Genomic DNA, 19,972 nt, shown 5'->3' with positions numbered 1-19,972 from the left:
ATACGAAGACAAGCCAAGCCATAATCTGGAGGCAAAATGAATGCAAACTGTCAACGTGTGTGCTCATTTATCCTCTCTTGGCAATTTTGGCTCAAAATCCAAATCAAATTCCAAGCAGCATTCAATAATTAGTAAATATCCAATTGAATAGAATCGAATCGAATCTCGAATGAAATGCGTATCTTTGCATCTATTTTTCGTAAATAGTTGAGTTTTAAACATGAATTGAAATGCAAAGTTCAAAGTTGACAAAACAAGAGTTTGTCGAACCGATCTACCAAGGGAGACCGACCTCCGAAGACAAACTCTTGCAGATTGTATATAATATCGAATCGAATTCATTCAGAATCAGAATCAGCTGCAGTTCCAGTATCAGAATCAGATTCAGCTTCAGCTTAGGCTACAGCATGAATATGTATATCAAAAACTATATAGCTATACGAGTATGCGACCATGCGAAAGTTGCTGCACTAAACAACTACCGTTTTCCTTAGTACACTCCCTAGTACTAGCCTTAGTCTACTCTTTGCCTTTTGCACAGAACCAAAAACAGAAAAAAAACTAAAAACAGGGCAAAAGATCCCAGCCAAGCCAAGCAAATAAAAGCTTTGATCAACTAACTATCGTTTAGATCAAGAGGGCGAAGCCAAGCTAATTAGCTACTCAAACACTGACACTCACACACCTAAAACCTAGTCAGCATTCTAGCTAGTGCCCTATACTATAACCGACTCTACCTATATATATTATTATATCTATCTATATACATATATATATATATATTATCCCGCATAACTGAAATACATTTTTCCATAATCAACTCAAATTAAAACAAACCCAACCTCATCGACGACCAATGAACCAACGAACCGATGACCCGATGAAACACCGAACGATTGCACCGATAAACCAACGATAAACAGTGCGAGGACATGAATGGCACGAAGCTCAGCCACGAGATCATACCAAATCGCAATGCCTGCGAGAGCGAGAACTACACGTGGGTGAATTCAGCAATGAATTTCGATCATGTAGGTAACGCGTATCTGTGCCTTTTCCAAGTGGCCACCTTCAAAGGCTGGATACAAATTATGAACGATGCTATCGATTCACGAGAGGTAATGTACACCCCTAACAGTTGACACCGTTCTCACACATAATCACACCTAAACACATGCGTAAATCGAACTGCATTAGTACTTGTCTATGCGCTTTGCCCACACACACACAAAAATACGAGTACCACACAAAGAAAGAACACACAAAACGCTGGAATAAAAAGTGCAGTGCAAATCCATAGTTATAAATACATAATCAATATGTATACCGATAATGATATAATACCAAACTAATTCCGATCTATGATACTTTTTATTAATCAAACAATTTTATCTATATACTTTTTTTCTCTTTTTTATATATGATCAACCCTACAACTACAACTACAACTCAACGACACTCAAACACAAAACAACAACAACATCTACAACGAAACATGGGTACACCAAACACACCACCACTCCAACACAACTCCAACACAACTCCAACACAACTTCAACACAACTCCAACACAACTGCAACACTAAAAATGATCCATTCACCGAAACGAAATGAATCGAATCGAAATACCGAAACCCAACCAAACCAAACCAAACCGATGATGCCATGCCAAAAAAATTTGACACAAAAACCGAAACGAAACAAAATTCACCAACGATCGATCGCACTGGCAATCGCACATAATCGATAACAGGTGGACAAGCAGCCAATTCGTGAAACGAACATCTACATGTATTTATATTTCGTATTCTTCATCATATTTGGATCATTTTTCACACTCAATCTGTTCATTGGTGTTATCATTGATAATTTTAATGAGCAAAAGAAAAAAGCAGGTGGATCATTAGAAATGTTCATGACAGAAGATCAGAAAAAGTACTATAATGCTATGAAAAAGATGGGCTCTAAAAAACCATTAAAAGCCATTCCAAGACCAAGGGTAAGACAACAAGAAAAAAAACCTCTTAATTCAATAATACAAAACTATTGCCAATAGGCAATCTAAAACAGTAACAAATATGATCACTTCAAACCAACTAACAAGACATCACTTAGATGAAAATGAACTGTAAACAATCCCGAAAGGGTACAAAATCACATTCAAGCTCTTTCGAGCAATCGTCATGTGGTGTTCCGATACTTCTTCAGTAGAAACCATCTCAAAGTTTTCTGTAAATTTTCACTATTCTCAAGAAGCTTCCATGAATTCCGTTTCTTAGACTTCCACCACTTGATGTTCTATAACTATAAACAAACTAAAGTTTCCAATAACTTTCTAGAAATATGTCAATTCATATGCCTAAAAATAAAAAAAAAATAACAAACAAAAAAACAAATAACAAACAATAAAAAATGAATAAGAGAAAAGAATAGAGAAGCAAAGAATCAAGATTTCGATCGCGTAATCTGTGCCAATCGTATCCGAATTGTATATATAACATTTTGTATATATATGTAATCAACTTTTTTCTATGTTAAATTGTATTGAGAGAACACACAACTGTTCTACCAACCGCCATCCCACTGAGACAGTTTTACGTTCCCATATCACTGAACTTTGACCTAGACATTGATAAAAAATATCTTTGCAAACTGTACCACCAAGTTGGTTTAGAGATCAATTCAATTATGGACTGTAACTGTCATTCCGATTCATGGCGAGAATACGAATAACAGACTTCCTGCTTTTAAAGCATTGAAAATCAGTACAATTAGGTTAAAGTTTGATCTGGTATGAAAATTATGAATGAATCTAAAGCACCATGACTTTTTATATCAATGATAAGAACAAACCCAAGTCAGAGATTAATATTATGCCAAAACCCTGCCCCGATGGGTGCCGAACCCACATTCGAACATTGACAAGGACATATGTATGTACACCGGTATACTCGAATACCCATATAACCGTACAGCTGAAGAACAACGAATACCCTTGCAATCCGTTGAGTACACAATATGTACATACGTGCGTATGTATGTATGATAAAGGCCCCATCCCTAGCAATATTTTGTCAAGATAACGAATAATTAATGGATCTTTGACACATGAGAAACAAAAACGACAAGAAGCAGATGATAAAGTAGCACGAAAGTTGAGTCGCTGGAATAGCTGCAGTGGTGTGCATGACAGTAATAACAAGTAGTGGCACGCTACTGTTGCCATTGAGTGACTCCTGAGTGCGAGGAACATGTTTCGCAACATACCGTTTTCTTAATCTCTACTCTAATACTTAATTTCCAATATCAACATTTAAGTATTGTGTCCGTTTGGTTCGTCTGTACTTAAACATTTTTATGTCTGCCATTTATCAGCTGGACGATCGATCAAATTTCAAATTCCAAAAGCAAAAGCAAAAGCAAAACTACAATCTCTATCTATATGTATATATCTATATGAATACTCCTCTCCCCCTCCCCACTCTCAACACTTACTTAGATATGGCAACCAAATGCATGTTTCTTTACTACTTATACTGGATGTGCATATAGTGTACATCTTGGCACGTCTCTAACAATAGTATAAACTACTCTCTCTTTAAACTACTCTACTCTACCATACTCTGGGCATGTTTAGTGTTAGTCACCGAACGATCGTATCAAAATGAGAGCAATGCGAAATGCGAAATGCAAGAAATGTTGAAAGAAAGCAAGAGACGACCACTGACTGCCGACGACCTACATATGTATTTACATATATATTTGTATGTACATATGTAATTGACAAACTGCACGTTCCCCACTCATTACGAATGATCTCTACTCTACTATACTCTACTCTACTCTACTCTACCTATATCTCTATCTACATACAATATCGCTCGTGTAGTGTACTCTATACTCTATACTCTTTCTATAGCCTTAACCAAACATAATCAACGCAATATGAATATCTTATTAGCACTTTGTGTCACTGTTAAACAATGTAACCTAATTGTTTTACCGTTCTACTGTTCTACCGTTCTACCGTTCTACTGTTCTACTGTTTACCCATATACGCCTACTCTGTACGTCTGCAGGTGCGCGGCGCAACGCTCCACAGAACCACACACCATGGAAAAAAGTTTGCAATTGGCACAGATCTACAAACGAAATGAAAATGAAATGAATGAACTAGAACTAGAACAACAACAAAACAAACAATATAAATCAATAGAAAATATATACCTACTATGTATGTATGTATAATATATAACTAACTAAACCAATGCGATCTCTATCAACTGAATGATGATTTCTTATATAGTAATCGTGCATATAAAACTATTGTATAATGAATTTAGAAGCAAATAAGGACGATGATTAACCAAATGTACTTATACGAAACTCTTCTATTCCTTTTCTCTCTTCTCTTCAATGTGTTTTGTCGGTGTCCAACGATTGATTCTCCGTTCTTTTTCGTTTTCCGTTTATCGATTAATTATCGTTTCTATTTGTGTTCCTATTTCTGTTTCTGTTTCTATTATGATTTCGATTTCGATTAATGATTTCGTGTTGTTCTTTGGTTGAATTCTTCTACCATTCCAGTGGCGTCCACAAGCAATAGTCTTTGAAATAGTAACCGATAAGAAATTCGATATAGTCATAATGTTATTCATTGGTCTGAACATGTTCACCATGACACTCGATCGTTACGATGCGTCGGACACGTACAACGCGGTCCTTGACTATCTCAATGCGATATTCGTAGTTATTTTCAGTTCCGAATGTCTATTAAAAATATTCGCTTTACGATATCACTATTTTATTGAGCCATGGAATTTATTTGATGTAGTAGTTGTCATTTTATCCATCTTAGGTAAGTAAAACCAAAAGCAAATTACAATTACCACCATACCCAAACCCAATTATCGAAACCCCCCTCTAGCTCCCCGGCCCTTAGCCAAAGTATGCAAATCGACCCCCCACCCATCCGACCCGAGTGCTCAAAACCAGAACCCAAACTAGTACCAAAATCTTTCAATTCAATTATCCAATTATCCCTCCCAATCAATCGAACGCTCTCTATGGGTACGCTCTATGGGTATCACTCTGTCTCTCTCTCTCTCTCTCCCACACTCTCCATGCATACTTACATATGTGTGAGTGAAAATCTGTTTGATGTATACAAATATATCTGTCCACTCTCTCTGTCTCTCTCTCTCTATATATATATATATATATTTCTATATATATGATGCATATACTATATATTTCTGTAATGTATGTACACACAGTACGCTCCTCTTTAAGCATACCTTTTGATAATTGTTACTAACTTGCTGTCGTATACGTAATGCGTAATTCCATTGTTCCATGTTGATTCGTAATTACTCGTACAATAAGCCCCACCACACCCAATAAGCTCCCCATAATTAATCCCATCCCAGCCAGTTTGTTGTGTACAAAATGTATGTATTGCGAGTGCTCATATAATGCAGTGGCCCCAATTCTCCTATATATTTGCATACATATGTATATACCATATATGTATATATATATATATAAATATATTTATATACTACATATGTATGTTAAGGGTGCTACGATCACTGTATGAGCAGCTCAATGTTGTTGTGCTTAACGTATTCCAAAATGTTGTTTTTCTTTCTGTTTTCGCTTTTGATGCTCTTGCCGTTTGTACAGTTAGCGGAAAGTGTTATACAATTACTTGTCTGTAGTAATACTGTTCAACAGTTGCCATTTGGCTGTATAAATCGTTTTCACTTGATTGATGTATGTATGCTTGATTGTGGTATAACTTTTATATAACTGTTCAACAGCTGTTATATAAACGTTATACAACTGTTTAATGCAGTATTTTGATAACTTGTACATATATAATAAAACAGTTATACAACTGTTATACAGCATTCATTCATGCCAGCTAACGATGCAAACGTGCAAGCCATCGCATATTCAAAAATTAATATTATTATTTTCGTTGTTGTTATTGTTGCCAAATTTGTGTGTAAAATTAGTAAATCGATGTCTATATTTTTTGATTTAAGTTTGAATTTAAAAGTAAGCCTCAAATGTTGAACTATTGGTGTTGATTTGACTGTACAAGTACTTAAACCCCTCTGTAATTGTTGTCGTTGTGTTGCTGGCGTTAAATTCTAAATATTCTAAATATTCAATTATAAATTATAAATCCAACATATTTCATTTTGTTTTTAAATCAATCTCAATCAATTTTAAGAACGGCCGGATTTAAATGTGTGCGAAAATTATGATTTTACTGCAACTTTTCAATATGATAAATCTTGAACAAAAATCGATGTATCATTTGTTTGTTAGGCAACCGTTTTATTTTGTTAATTCCATCCTTAAAACCGTATTTAAGAGGTTAAAATTGAGCATACGTAAGCACAAAAAGAACTAACAAATGGAAGAGCAGGTTCCCCCCAAATCGAATCACACTCAACTAAACTTGGGAATTGGCTATTGGAGCAAACAACAGGAGACCAGAAACCAGTACCAGTACCAGTACCACTACCAGTAGAAGTAGCTGAAACTATACAAAAGATGGCTTAAAATATGCTTTACTACATTGACAACTGCAACAGAGAGCTTCCTTTTTATCGAGCATTTTATTTAAAAATTTGCTAAGCATAAAAAGGATGCTTCTGATTATTCTGCTGCTATCCGGAATGTTTCCACAAATCGAATTGTGCCCAAAAAAATATTTTGTCCAGCGAACAGACAATATCCCCGGGCCGCAAAACAACCCCCCTAAAACCAAACCCAGAACCAAACCCAAGTCAGAACCAGAGCCGGTGCAGAGCCCGTGCTGTCATTTTTTTCCTTAAAACTTTATCGTTTCAATTTTGGAAATACTAAGTATTGTGTGAGAGGAGCTTCCAGTAAACCCTTACTATTTAAGAGCTGCGAAATCCTACTGTTGCTTTTGCTTCCGTTTACGTACTCGTATATCATATGTTACTATGAGACTCACCCGCCCCAAACCTGTTCTCGAACGCACACTTTCCAAACATCCAAAAACAAAAACAAAAACCAAAACAAAAATGCTTTCAACTTTTTGAGCGCCTAAATGTTTGCTTCATTATTTGGCTTCGATGTTAAGGCAGACGCGCAGAGTGATATCCGCATCGAATAATTTAATACACGCTTCCAGGCAATCCTGAAAACAATCCACAAGACAAGCAAATCAAGAAGAGTTTGAACGGATCTTAATGAACAATACTACGCTTTTGTAAATGCATATTTCATAAATAACAAAATAACATGAATAACAATAACAAAAATCTATAATAATTTTTAAAAACTTGCTAAAGACACACACACTTTCTACACTTACTACACACACACACACACACACACGAAATGGCTTGCACAAAACGCATAAAAAATATGAAATGAAAGAACAAATGAAACCAAACGAAACGAAACAAAACGAAAGTTAAGAAAAGAAATAAAAAGAAAAAGAAAAGAAAATTCAAACAAACAAACGAAGAGGAGAAAAATATACAAAAGATTCAATCAGAGTTAGGTGTCAATGGGCATTCCACAAAACTCTGTGCGATTGTCGGTTGCATAACTCTGTGCGCTAGCTGCCCGGTATCCCATCCCAGCAATACGATCCCCACGATCGGCATAGATACGCATAGTACAATGGTACGAGAGCGATTATAGTTATCTAATATTATGAGGGCGGGGCCCCAGCCAGCACAACGGCCATGCGGACTGTCTTAGCGTGCAGCATCCGGCAAGGCCGCTGGACTGGAGCCGGGCCCCCAAGGTCCGGACCCCGACGGCCGCAACCCGAACCTAGAACCAAGAGCTCCCAGCCCCTCGATAGTGTGTAGCCCCTAGCCGGAGGGTTCCGCCAGTTGTCCATCAAATTATCCGAAAGAGATTTAATCATGTGGGGGATGCCGCGGCACTAGCCTGAATCTTCTTAATGGTTTTGGTCCAATCTACGATGGAGATTATGTACTTTACTATGAACGTAGTAAAAAGCATATAAATGTGTATAATATGTATAACCAAATAACTATCCCCACAGCTGATCCCTAGTGCGGGACTTTTACCCCACCACCCCACCAACTACACCCCACCCCTCTCTTCCAATCTCTCTCTATATATAGCTCTTCTTTTATCCTCTCTCTCTCTCTCTCTCTCTCTCTGTTTAAATACTTATAAGGAGCTTCAATTTTGTATACTTCTAAAATTATTATTTTACCGATCCTTACTTTGATCGCTGTTAATTCGCTCTGCCCCCCGCCCGCCCTTAGGTATAGGAAAAGTCCTGCAAATAGTTCGTTCGTAACCCCACCAGCCCCGCCCAGAACCGATTCCCGCTCATTCCATGCTAGAGCGCATTTCGTTTTCATCAAAACAAATGACAAAAAAAGAAACAAAAAATACAACCAATGAACATTTTGATTGGCCTCCGATGGGCGGCGAACGAACTTTGCAGTCGTGATAGTATTTGGCACTTTTAAAATATGCTGCGGATTATCGCTTAAGAAAAATAATGTAATTGTATCGAGCCAGCATAACAAAAAGAACCAAAAAAAAAAACACACACAAATTTTATAGGGATAACTTTTTTTTGACTAAAGAAAAGCTATGTTTTACCGCTGTCGCTGTTGCTGCTTAATCTACGCCAACGCCAAAGCCAACGCCAACGCCTGCTCCTGCGCCAACTGCTAGCCAACAGCCCAAAGGATATCGACTACCGAGCGTTGCTGCTTTCTCTGTTTAACCATTTCTCGTTAATCATTAACCGTTAACCGTTTACCTTTTACCGTTTACTGCCGTTTATCGTTATTTAACAAACTTAAACATTAATTACATATTAATCTTCTAAGCGTTTTCCGTTTTCCGTTTGAATTTTGAATAACTTTTGAGTTGAATTTTTGGTTGGTCTGTTCAGTTCCGTAATGCTTCTGTTCTCCAATCGATTCAGGCCAGCTGTGTACTCTCTTTATCCCATAGCTGTATATCTAAACCGTTCATCTATATTGCGTTAACTGTACCTACTTGTGCTACTCCTAACTGTTACCCGTATATGTATATGTACTTATGCCGTAATTGTAATTTAACTGTACATTTGTGTGTGTATTTTTCAGTTGTATGTGTTGTGTATCCTGCTATTAATATTGTATGTATATATCTTGTATATTCGTGTGTGTACTTTGTATATTTGACGATCCCTCGGGATCCTTTTTTTGGCCGACTTGCTGATATCAATTCGATTGGATATCGACTGTGACTTATTTCGGTCGCTGAATTTTGTATCTGATCTGCGGCTTACTTTCTAATCTTTCTTCTTTAATATTTCATCTTCGATCATTGATCCCTTTTTCAGTAATCTTTGATCTGGGATCTTTGACATTTGGCCTTTGATCCTTTCACCTCAATCTTGGATCTTAGCAAGTTCATCTGATATCTTTTGGTCTTTGATCCTTCTCTTAGATATCCTGATCCTAGTTCCTTCCAAGATCTTAGCCATTTCATCATGGATCTCTTGATCTTGGCTATTCGATCGCAGATACTTTTTTCGTCTACGGTCTTTAACCGCAGATATGGGATCACTTCTCTTTTTGGAGAGGGTCCGTTTTTTTGTTCGGCCTGCTTACGTTTTTGTATCAACTGTACTTGTACCATAATTGCATCACTTGGTCACACTGTACTTATGTATCTGTATCTGTTGCCGTTATATTTTCGTGTGTATTTGCGCGTATATGTATGTTTTTACTAACGTTGGTGGTAATTGGAGGAGCGAAGAGTGTCGACAACCTAATGCTTTCCATATTTCAGCTATGTTAAATGTGTTTTCTCTTGATTCGGCACCCCCTCGCCCTCGTCCACGCCCACGCCCACGCCCTTGAGTGCGTCATTGTTGTGTGGAATCATTCGTGATTGCCAGAGCCCGTTTAATGTAGCCGTCCCTATCCCGAGATCTCCTAGTCCCAGTCTGTCTCTCTAGCCAATGACTGAAGTCTGAACTCTGAACCATTTGATTTCTCACCATCAACTAACTCTCTTCACACCCCTCCACACCTGCTGCTGCGTTTTTTTGCTGCGTTTGCACCGATGATGATGATGATAATGATGATCGCAGGTCTCGTACTTAGCGATATTATCGAGAAATACTTCGTATCGCCGACCCTGCTCCGAGTGGTGCGCGTGGCCAAAGTGGGACGCGTACTGCGTCTGGTGAAGGGCGCCAAGGGTATACGAACGCTGCTGTTCGCCCTGGCCATGTCGCTGCCGGCGCTGTTCAACATCTGCCTGCTGCTGTTCCTGGTCATGTTCATCTTCGCGATCTTCGGCATGTCGTTCTTCATGCATGTGAAGGAGAAGAGCGGCATCAACGACGTCTACAACTTCAAGACGTTCGGACAGAGCATGATCCTGCTCTTTCAGGTAAGACCACCAACCACAATTCCGTTAACGGTTTATGTTGTCTATTGTTGTTGTCGTTGGGTGATGTTGCCACGACCCCACACTGAATACACACCCATTTCACACACCCTGTGAAAAAACAACGGTGGCTCACGGATGGCGGATCGGCGGCTAACGATCGGCGGCTATCGATAGAGAGCCACCGATCGATACCAATCCGGTGCAAAGCACATTACGACACGGAACCGGAACCGGAACTGCTGTCCGTGACCGCTATTTTCAGTTCAGTGGCAACATCACAATGTTGATTGAAGCTACGGTAGTTGTTGGTAAAAGCTAAATTAGTGCGATTTTTTGATTAACCCCCGATTATTTTATCGATTTTTTCATTTATCTGCCTATCTGTCTGTTCCTCGTTTTTGGTTTTAACTTTGTTTAAGCGTTCACTCGGTCTAAAAAGTACGCAAATGTTTCAAACGATTTGTTCACTTTTTTCTGCTGGGATGGCATTAGTTTGCAGCAATCCGAAACGATAATACGATTATCCGATGCTTTAATGCCATCCAGCACCGATTGGAAAGTTGAAAAGCTTCCTCTTATTTTTGCGCCTCTTTTGAACCATTTGATTTCCGAGTAACTGCTTCTCTGTAAATGCATAATTTTTTTGTAAATTGTACAAAAAACAAATCTAATTCAGCTCTTTCAACAAACACCAAACAAATGTTGAGCTTTCCTCATGAGACCCCAGCTAAATGCGAACCGAAAGAAAGAAAATAATGGATCGTCACTTGAGATCCAAAACTCGAGATCCGAGAACGGCCTTCGAGCTCGTTCTCCTCGCTAAGGAACACGAAACTTACGCAACTATCTCCCCCCCTCCCCACAAATCCAATCCAATTAATACATCTCTCTAACTATCTTTTCACCCGGCTGTATCTGTCCCCTGTCCTCCAACCCTCTCACTCATTCTGTCTCTCTGTTGGAGCCCTTGAGCTCCTTGAGCTCTTTTTTCATGAGCATATGCTTTGATTCATTTGAGTCGGCCAAGGCAATCATCGGGCAGGAGAAGCCGCCAACAGCCTCGGCTCCAGGCTGTATAGGTATCCAACCATAGTTTCCATTCCACTGAAGCATTGAGCTTCCGATATGAGTATCCCTCCGATCCAGGCCTTGGCCCAGGCCCTGCCAGGCACATGCCCGAAACAGTTTAGAGCCGTTTAGAGAGCCAACATTGTACCTCAACTGTATATGCTAAATACACACCCAATGTATGATTATCAACTATTTATACATGTACTAACTATATACGTATGCCATAACTAGTTTGCTTAACCAAGTGATCCATTACCTAACTGAATTTGACTAATGACTCTTCTTGTATTGTATCTTCTGTCTTAAACTTCTCTTTCACTGCCCACACAACCAACCAAACAACCAACCAACCAACCAACACATAAAACACACACACGAACGACGACCTGACGACCTGTATCGATATACAAAAATCGATATATCGAACAAAAACCATCACCAAACCAACCGCACAACTGCCGTGCTACCATTCCCACTCCCACTCCTCCCTTCCCATCTGATCCTTCAATGCGTTGCGCTCCCCCCTCCGTAACCGAATACACAACCAAATCCGTATACGTATCCGCATCCGCATCCGTATCCGCATCCGAATTCGATTTCAAATCGATAACTCTTGTATCTCTTGTATATCCGTATCCGTATCCAAATCAACTTCCCCATTCCCCATTCGCGTTCACGCACGCACGCACACCTGGCAGATGTCTACCTCAGCCGGTTGGGATGGTGTACTCGACGCCATTATCAATGAGGAAGCATGCGATCCACCCGACAACGACAAAGGCTATCCGGGCAATTGTGGTTCAGCGACCGTTGGAATAACGTTTCTCCTCTCATACCTAGTTATAAGCTTTTTGATAGTTATTAATATGTACATTGCTGTCATTCTCGAGAACTATAGTCAGGCCACCGAGGATGTGCAGGAGGGTCTCACCGACGACGATTACGATATGTACTACGAGATCTGGCAACAGTTCGACCCGGAGGGCACCCAGTACATACGATACGACCAGCTGTCCGAGTTCCTCGACGTGCTGGAGCCTCCGCTCCAGATCCACAAGCCCAACAAGTACAAAATCATATCGATGGACATACCCATCTGTCGCGGTGACCTCATGTACTGTGTGGACATACTGGACGCACTGACCAAAGACTTTTTCGCGCGCAAAGGCAATCCCATTGAGGAGACGGGCGAGATCGGCGAGATCGCCGCCAGGCCGGACACCGAGGGCTACGAGCCCGTCTCCTCCACCCTCTGGCGCCAGCGGGAGGAGTACTGTGCCCGCCTCATCCAACATGCCTGGCGCAAGCATAAAACGCGCGCCGAGGGCGGTGGTGCACCGTCCGACGCAGAAGGCGGCCCCGAGGATGGCGACGGTGGCGGTGATGCGGGTGATCTGGATGATCCAGATGCTGCAGCCGATGCAGCACCCACTGGCCCCCATGATGGGGCGGCGGCACTCGATCCCGAGAACGATCCATCGGGCGCTGCGGCGGCCCCACAGCCAGCCGGCGACGGCGGCGAGGGACCGGAAGGAGGAGCAACAGCCGATCCGCACGAGAGCAATGTAAATAGTCCGACGATGGACGGCGCCGCGGCGACGGCGGCGGGTAGCCCGGGCGCAGGGAGCGCCGGCAGCACCGGCCGACAGACGGCCGTCCTCGTGGAGAGTGATGGGTTTGTGACCAAAAACGGGCACAAGGTTGTAATACACTCGCGTTCGCCGAGCATAACGTCGCGCACGGCGGATGTCTGAGCCAGGCCTCGCCCCCCCCTCCAAGATGCACGCGAGTATTAGGTGCAGTGCAATGGTGGCGCAACAACAACACCAACAACATCATGTGCCACTTGCAACTGCAACTGCAACAACAGCAACAGGAAGAAAAATAAGAAGAAGAACAACAACAACAGCATCAACAACAACAACAACAACAGTGAGCTAACAACAACAAGCATAATTTTCTGCTATAAAAAGTGCAACAACAACAAGAAAACACCAACAAACATCAGCTAAAATTTGAGTTCCATCAGTTCCGAGTCAACAACCAACAGCAACCAACAACAACCAACAACCCAAACAACAATCATATTTAAGCTAAACCAAAATGTCTAAATATTTTGTAAGCAGCTCGTAGTAATTCATTAGATTAGAGGCAATTTTCCCCTAAAAAACCTACAAAAACCACAAATCAAATACTTATAACCCCATTGGCCCAAGTAGAACCGAAGAAGAATCCAACCAAAAAATTACAAAAATGACAAAAATAAGAATGGAAATGAACACCAAACAAGCATACCACATAAGTTAACACAGACCCAGAATATATAATATAGTATATATGTAGTACCCATTCCCATTCCGATTCCCATAGAACCGAAAGGCGAACAATCTCTAAGGACTGTTTTTGCTGGTAGGAGGAAATAGTACTGCGAAAGCACTCTGGAGAAGATCGATTTCACTTTCTATCCAAGACAAATTTCACACGCTTGATTTAACTGAAGGAAAAAACAAAACCCATAAAAACAAGTATGAAGAACAGAGCCAGTAAAGAGTATGAGTGACATGTGCAGGTGGAGTAATACGCAGCAGAAGAAGAAAAATATAGAAGCAGTAGGAAACATTTCTCCAACAACCACAACAACAGCCCCCCCTTCCACACAAAAGCAACGTTTTAAGTAACCAAAGTACAGCCATGAACTTTGTTGACTAATTCTAATGAGAGAGGACACCAAATTACCTACATAACTGCATAGTTTGTATTATACATTTTATCCAATTAACGAAAAACCAAATGAATTAAACCAAACGGGATTAAATCAAAAGCAAAAGCGAAACACCCAAAGGAAAAACAACAACTAGTAGAGTTCAAATAAAGAAGAAAACACCAAATGAAGAAAATTAAAGAAACAACAACCGCCTGAACTGCCATCAAAAGCAATACAAAATAAAACAAAAACAAATACGAATACGAATATGTAGCGACAAAAAGTAGAACCAACAAAAAAAAACACACACACCCACACAGACGCAGAAGCAGAAACAGAAACAGAGAGTATAAGAGAGAGTTGACATTTCGCGGCGCCGATAGAAACAGCACTGAAACGCAACACAGCGCAACGCGATCGTTCGCCTATCGATAACACATTTCGTTTGCAGTTCGGTTACAGCGGAGCGGCTAACTATCGCCCAATAATCGGTAGGACAGTTGCATAGGCAGGCGTAGCGGCAATTAGCAAAGAAAATCACAAAAGTTTAAAGCATACATCTCACACACAGATACATACACCAACAGCCCACCCACCCACATTACTCACACAGAAATGCATACATATACATACACATACGAAAATACAAATGTGGAAAGCAGAAGACAAGTTGGCATTGCTGCATTGTTGAGGTTATGTCCAGCACACACACACACCCACTGACACTCACACACACGCATACTGACACACAACAAGAACAATACCAATGAAAATCTTGGAGTTGGGGCGCATGGAGCCAATGGAAGTGGAAGAAAACCAAACCGTAGAAAAAACAACCCAAATATTGTGAAATTCAGATTTGAGTAACGAACAAAAACATAAGCAAAAACAATGAAGGAGCAAGTGTATGGAAAACACGTAGTGGAGGATCAAAGGATCCTTAAAAGTGCTTGAAACGAAACGAAAAATACCAGGTGGAACAGAACAGAGTTGTATGTGAAAGTAAATGAAAGTTAGGACCCACCTCCGTCTGGGGATGGAAGGAACAAAGTGAGCAAAAAGTGTATACAAAACACGGGACAAAGCACACAAAAACCAAAACAAAAAACAATAATTGAAATTCAAAAACTGAATAAAACAAATGTTAAGAGGTTTTAATTTCAATGTGCTCTATTTTTCACATTCTTCTTCTTTTTTACTTCCTAATCTACAAGTAAACGAACGAAAATCGTAAAAAAAAAAACAAGAAAAAACAAAACGAAAAACGAACAACAAAAAGCGAAATTAAAACAAAATCAAAGCCAGTAAATACCAAACGAAAATATATATTATGTGTAATTGTAACATAACTAATTTAAATACAATACGATTACGATATTGAATTCAAACAAAGTTTTAGCCCCGAAACTTCAGTGGCATGGCATTCGCATTTGCAATCTCATTCGCTTCCCCTATTTCCCCTTTCGTGTTATTTGCCACACACCGCGGCACAGCAATCAATTGCAGGAAGGAAAATCTAAACCAAACCAAAAACAAAAACCGAAAAGCCAAAAACCAAACGAACCAAACGATACAGTAGGAAATGTACCCTTCATTTGCGCCAAATTATGCCAAGCTAAGCTTTGTTTGAATCAGCTGCTTTACCGCCTTTGGTTTCTTTGGTTTCTCTCTCTCTCTGTCTCGTTTTATTTACTAGCCATGCCTTTTTGCTCCTGTTCTGTATTTAGTTCTCTATTAACAAGCAAGCGATAGGCGATTTCGATTACGATTACGATTATAATAGCAATAACGATGAACTATCTAAATGTACCCTGCCATCTGCCATGGATGAGGATCGGGGGCGGGGCACATTCTGACTCGAGTAATGCCACAAAATAAAGTTAATAAAGTGAGGTTCCATTGCGCACATACACACATGCACCCACACTTAGACACACATAGAACACACACACAAACACACACACACACAGACACACACACATGTAAATGCTTTGCTTTTGCTAGGGAAAAGTGAAAACTTTGGAGAAAATGCGCTTTTTTCTGTTTAGACAATACCAGTCCACACTCCGAGATATACACACACATACATAGATTCTTCACCAGCCCCAGAGATAGAAATCGTATCTGGAGAACCACCCTTCGAATGGCGACTCTCTTCTCGCTGACTTACTCTCAATCGATGTCCGTCACATATTGAAAGAACTATACGAACCATGCTTTTACACACTGCCTGACTTCGAACTAAGTATCTGTTGAATCGAATACCAAATAGGAATGCGGATCTTGTTCTAATTCCCACACCCAACCACCCAATCACTCAACCACCCACACCCTATGAAACTAATTCTAGTCTAGAAAGCGAACAAGCATCGTACAAAATTGAATTGACAAAATCACCATCAGGCAAAACCACAAATACGAAATTCTGAGCTTTGATTTCCATACCCGTCTTGCATATTTCCCTATAGTTTCCACATAGTTTTCATTAATAGTTGACCGATTCCATCATACTTGCACTTCCTTACCGACACTTTACAAACGGAAGCAGCAGACAGTTAAAACAGTTGTGTGACTGTACCTGTAGCTAACCGAATGGTATCGAATGAACTTTCAGCAACCGATTGTATGATGGAAAAAGCACACACAAACCAAACCACGCAACACTTTAACAACACTAAAGCGTTCCATAATTGAAAAAAAAGGAAAAAAAAAACACACGTAAATCAAAGAGTTCAAAAGCAACCTAACCCAAATGCAAACGTAATGCTAATGCAGACAGAAAGTAAAAATAATTAACATATGGACATTATGGGGACCAGTTTAAGCATTGCCTTAAAGTCCAAAGATTTTGTATTTTTTGTTTTGCGCACGCTTTTAAAAGAGCTTTTTCAATGAAGTCCAACCCAAACCCAAAACCTAAGCCCGAACCCGACTCGAACAGACTCCTCCTTTGGTTTTAACATAGCGGATCTTTGTTTGACGCCTTCATGATCGCCCGTATCCCGTATCCCTAGTCCCCCAGCTTCTCTAGGCCCAATTCCCCAGAGTCCAAGAGTCCAAAAGTCCCTCCCCGCCACCCACCACATTGAGTTGACGCTTGATGCCAATTGCCAATTTTGTAACGACTTGAATGTAGCTTCATTATTATACATTTTGTTGGCTGTTTGACTTATAATACGAATACCCACAACGATAAATAATAGAACACATGAAAGAAAGAAAGAAACGCAAGCGATAACCAACTGATAACAGAAAATTAAGTTTGGCAATTCCGAGCAAACTGCATAAGCTAAAGGAAAACCTAATGATAATGAAACAAATGCAAATAATATTTCTACTTATACTGAGTGCACTGTTATAAACGAGGGGCGGGGCGAGATTAAATAAAACAAAAAACAAACAAAAAACAAAAACAAAAAACGAAACAAATCAAACGAAAATTATGATAATAATGATGAAAAACCAAAAACCATCTATTATAATAATGATATATACTTCGAGATATTGTTCTATAAATGTGTGAAGAACATCATCTGCAATAAAAGCGACAGCAGCGCAACAACAACAGCCACCAATGAAGCTTAAGCAAACCACAAAAAAAAACGATGAAAAAAGAATAAGATAGGCAGAAGCGAAGCTATCACATATAATAATCTTGTAAATTTACATTAATAAAAAGCCGAGGATGAACTGAGCGCTTGAGAGAATGTGAAAGAAAGAAAAATGAATTTTTAGCAAAATGGAAGTTCAAGCCGAGCGGAAAGGGAAACGGAAACGGAAATCGAAAAGTTCGAAAAGTTCGAAGAGTTGAATAACCAAGTACAAGTCGAGTTAGAAACAACAAGCGTTGATGATGAGAATATATAGAAGAATATAGATGATCTATTTCATATTTTTAGCATACGTGTAAACATATTTTTTGTGCCGAGGTTACGTTCGAAGCAACACGCGCATCATTGCCATTAGACAGAATAAAGTTATTATACACATATACAATATGCCTATGAAACAAAAAAAAACCAGAAAAACAAAAAAACAAAACAAAAACAAAAAACAAGATGACAAACGAAAAACTAAGAACTAATAATTATAATACAAATCAACTGCATATTTTGTGCTGCTGAAGAAAGTCACAACGCAACAAACAAACAAAAAACATGATAACAATAAAGCGAATATCAATTTCTAACAAATTTTAGAGCAATACCACAAACACACACACACAGAAACACTGTCACACTGTCACACACCGGAAGCATGAAAGCAGTCACGTATTTTGCGCCGTCAATCGCTTGAAATCGATTGAAATCGATCGCAGCAATCGAATGGAAACAGCGAGAAAGCCTGCAGCGAGTGACTCGTTTCTGTAGCCGCCCAGTGTCGGCGCAAAGTAAGCAGACAGACAGATGCAAATACGAAATGCAACAAGCTAACAAAACAAAAACAAACATAAGAAGAATAAAACATTTTTTTTAGATACACCTCAAAAATCAAAGCGTGGAAATTTCTATATTAGTTATATAATGAAATACTTTTTTTGTTAACTCACTAAATATTAAAAACCAAAACCAAGATGGACAACAACTTTAGCTTTATACTCGTACATTTGTAATATATTACATAAGTCTAGTTAATTACATAATTAAAACGGAAAATAGAAAATATATTAAAATTATAATTATACAAAAGCGAAAACAAAAAGAATTTTACAAATAAAAAAAATCTCAAAAAAAAACCTTTAAAAAAAATAAAACAAAATCAAACGAAGCATAGCAAATGAAATTTAAAGTAAATAAAAAATAGAAAAAGAAAATTAACAAACAAACAAAAAAAATAAGAAAACCGAAAACGAACTGTAAAAAAAAACCAAAAAAACATTTAAATGTAAATCAGCCAGTTATTATGCATAGCTATTGAAATTCAAATAATAAGATGCAGGCGAGTAGGAGGTAAACCAACAAATACGAACAATTACTGCAATTAGATACTCAACATAAAAAAATTCGAAATCTTTAGTCGAGCATAGAGTGCAGACACATACACATACACACACACACACATCACACATACATACATACATACATGCATATATATAGACAGACACACAGAAAGACACGAATCGTACATCCTCGTACATCTTTGATTTCTTTACACTGGGTACGGTTTTCTTTTGCTCATGAGTCCAGATTATAATATATGTTGCATAAATATACAGACACAGACACAGACACAAACTGATACTAATTCTGAGACAGAGACAGACAACCAGCCAAGCAGCAGAGAAACAGAAATGGAGCCAAGCCTAAAACCAAAACCAAAACCAAACCAAAAAAGAAAGAAAAAAACAAAAACAAAAACACAAGAACACAATTATGAAAGTTGCCATCCAGCGAAGTATTTGCAATTTTTATTGAGAGCAAGAGTTAATAGCAATTTATATATGAAGCCTGTTGAGAACACGAAAAATACAAAAGAAACAAAAAAAAAATATTAAAAAACAAAACCAGAAAAACCAAAAACAGACTGAAGAAAATGAGAATTATTTAACAAAGAAAATTTACATATACGAGTATATAATGATAGCCAATAATGACAATTGCATCCAAAGCTATTGTATAGACAGAGCCACAAATTGCCATGCTGCTTTTACATGCGCCCCCAGCAGATCCTCCCCCCACGCCCCATATAAGTATGTATGTACATGTGTGCATGTGCATGTATGTATCTACCCCCTTCCGAACACATAGCAAAAACACCAAG

The 19,972-nt window shown here is 39.1% G+C and overlaps 1 protein-coding gene across 50 annotated transcripts in view; it reads left to right on the top strand.

Annotated features, from left to right (window-relative positions):
* The window catches only part of para (sodium voltage-gated channel paralytic), a 71,953-nt gene extending 53,688 nt beyond the window's left edge, over positions 1 to 18,265 (top strand). For all 50 annotated transcript variants that reach the window (XM_033385151.1, XM_033385159.1, XM_033385148.1 and 47 more), the window contains 5 exons: positions 924 to 1,118; positions 1,754 to 1,999; positions 4,588 to 4,858; positions 10,133 to 10,437; positions 12,207 to 18,265. In XM_033385151.1, coding sequence (XP_033241042.1) covers positions 924 to 1,118; positions 1,754 to 1,999; positions 4,588 to 4,858; positions 10,133 to 10,437; positions 12,207 to 13,262 — 2,073 coding nt within the window. In that variant the 3' untranslated portion in view covers positions 13,263 to 18,265. The remainder of the gene's footprint in view (positions 1 to 923; positions 1,119 to 1,753; positions 2,000 to 4,587; positions 4,859 to 10,132; positions 10,438 to 12,206) is intronic.
* Positions 18,266 to 19,972: the final 1,707 nt, after the last annotated feature.

The sequence above is a fragment of the Drosophila pseudoobscura genome, chromosome X (assembly GCF_009870125.1).
Source record: "Drosophila pseudoobscura strain MV-25-SWS-2005 chromosome X, UCI_Dpse_MV25, whole genome shotgun sequence".
In the NCBI taxonomy this organism is placed as follows: Eukaryota; Metazoa; Arthropoda; class Insecta; order Diptera; family Drosophilidae; genus Drosophila; species Drosophila pseudoobscura.
The sequence above is the reverse complement of the archived record's forward strand: the minus strand, read 5'-3'. Positions and strand labels throughout refer to the sequence as shown.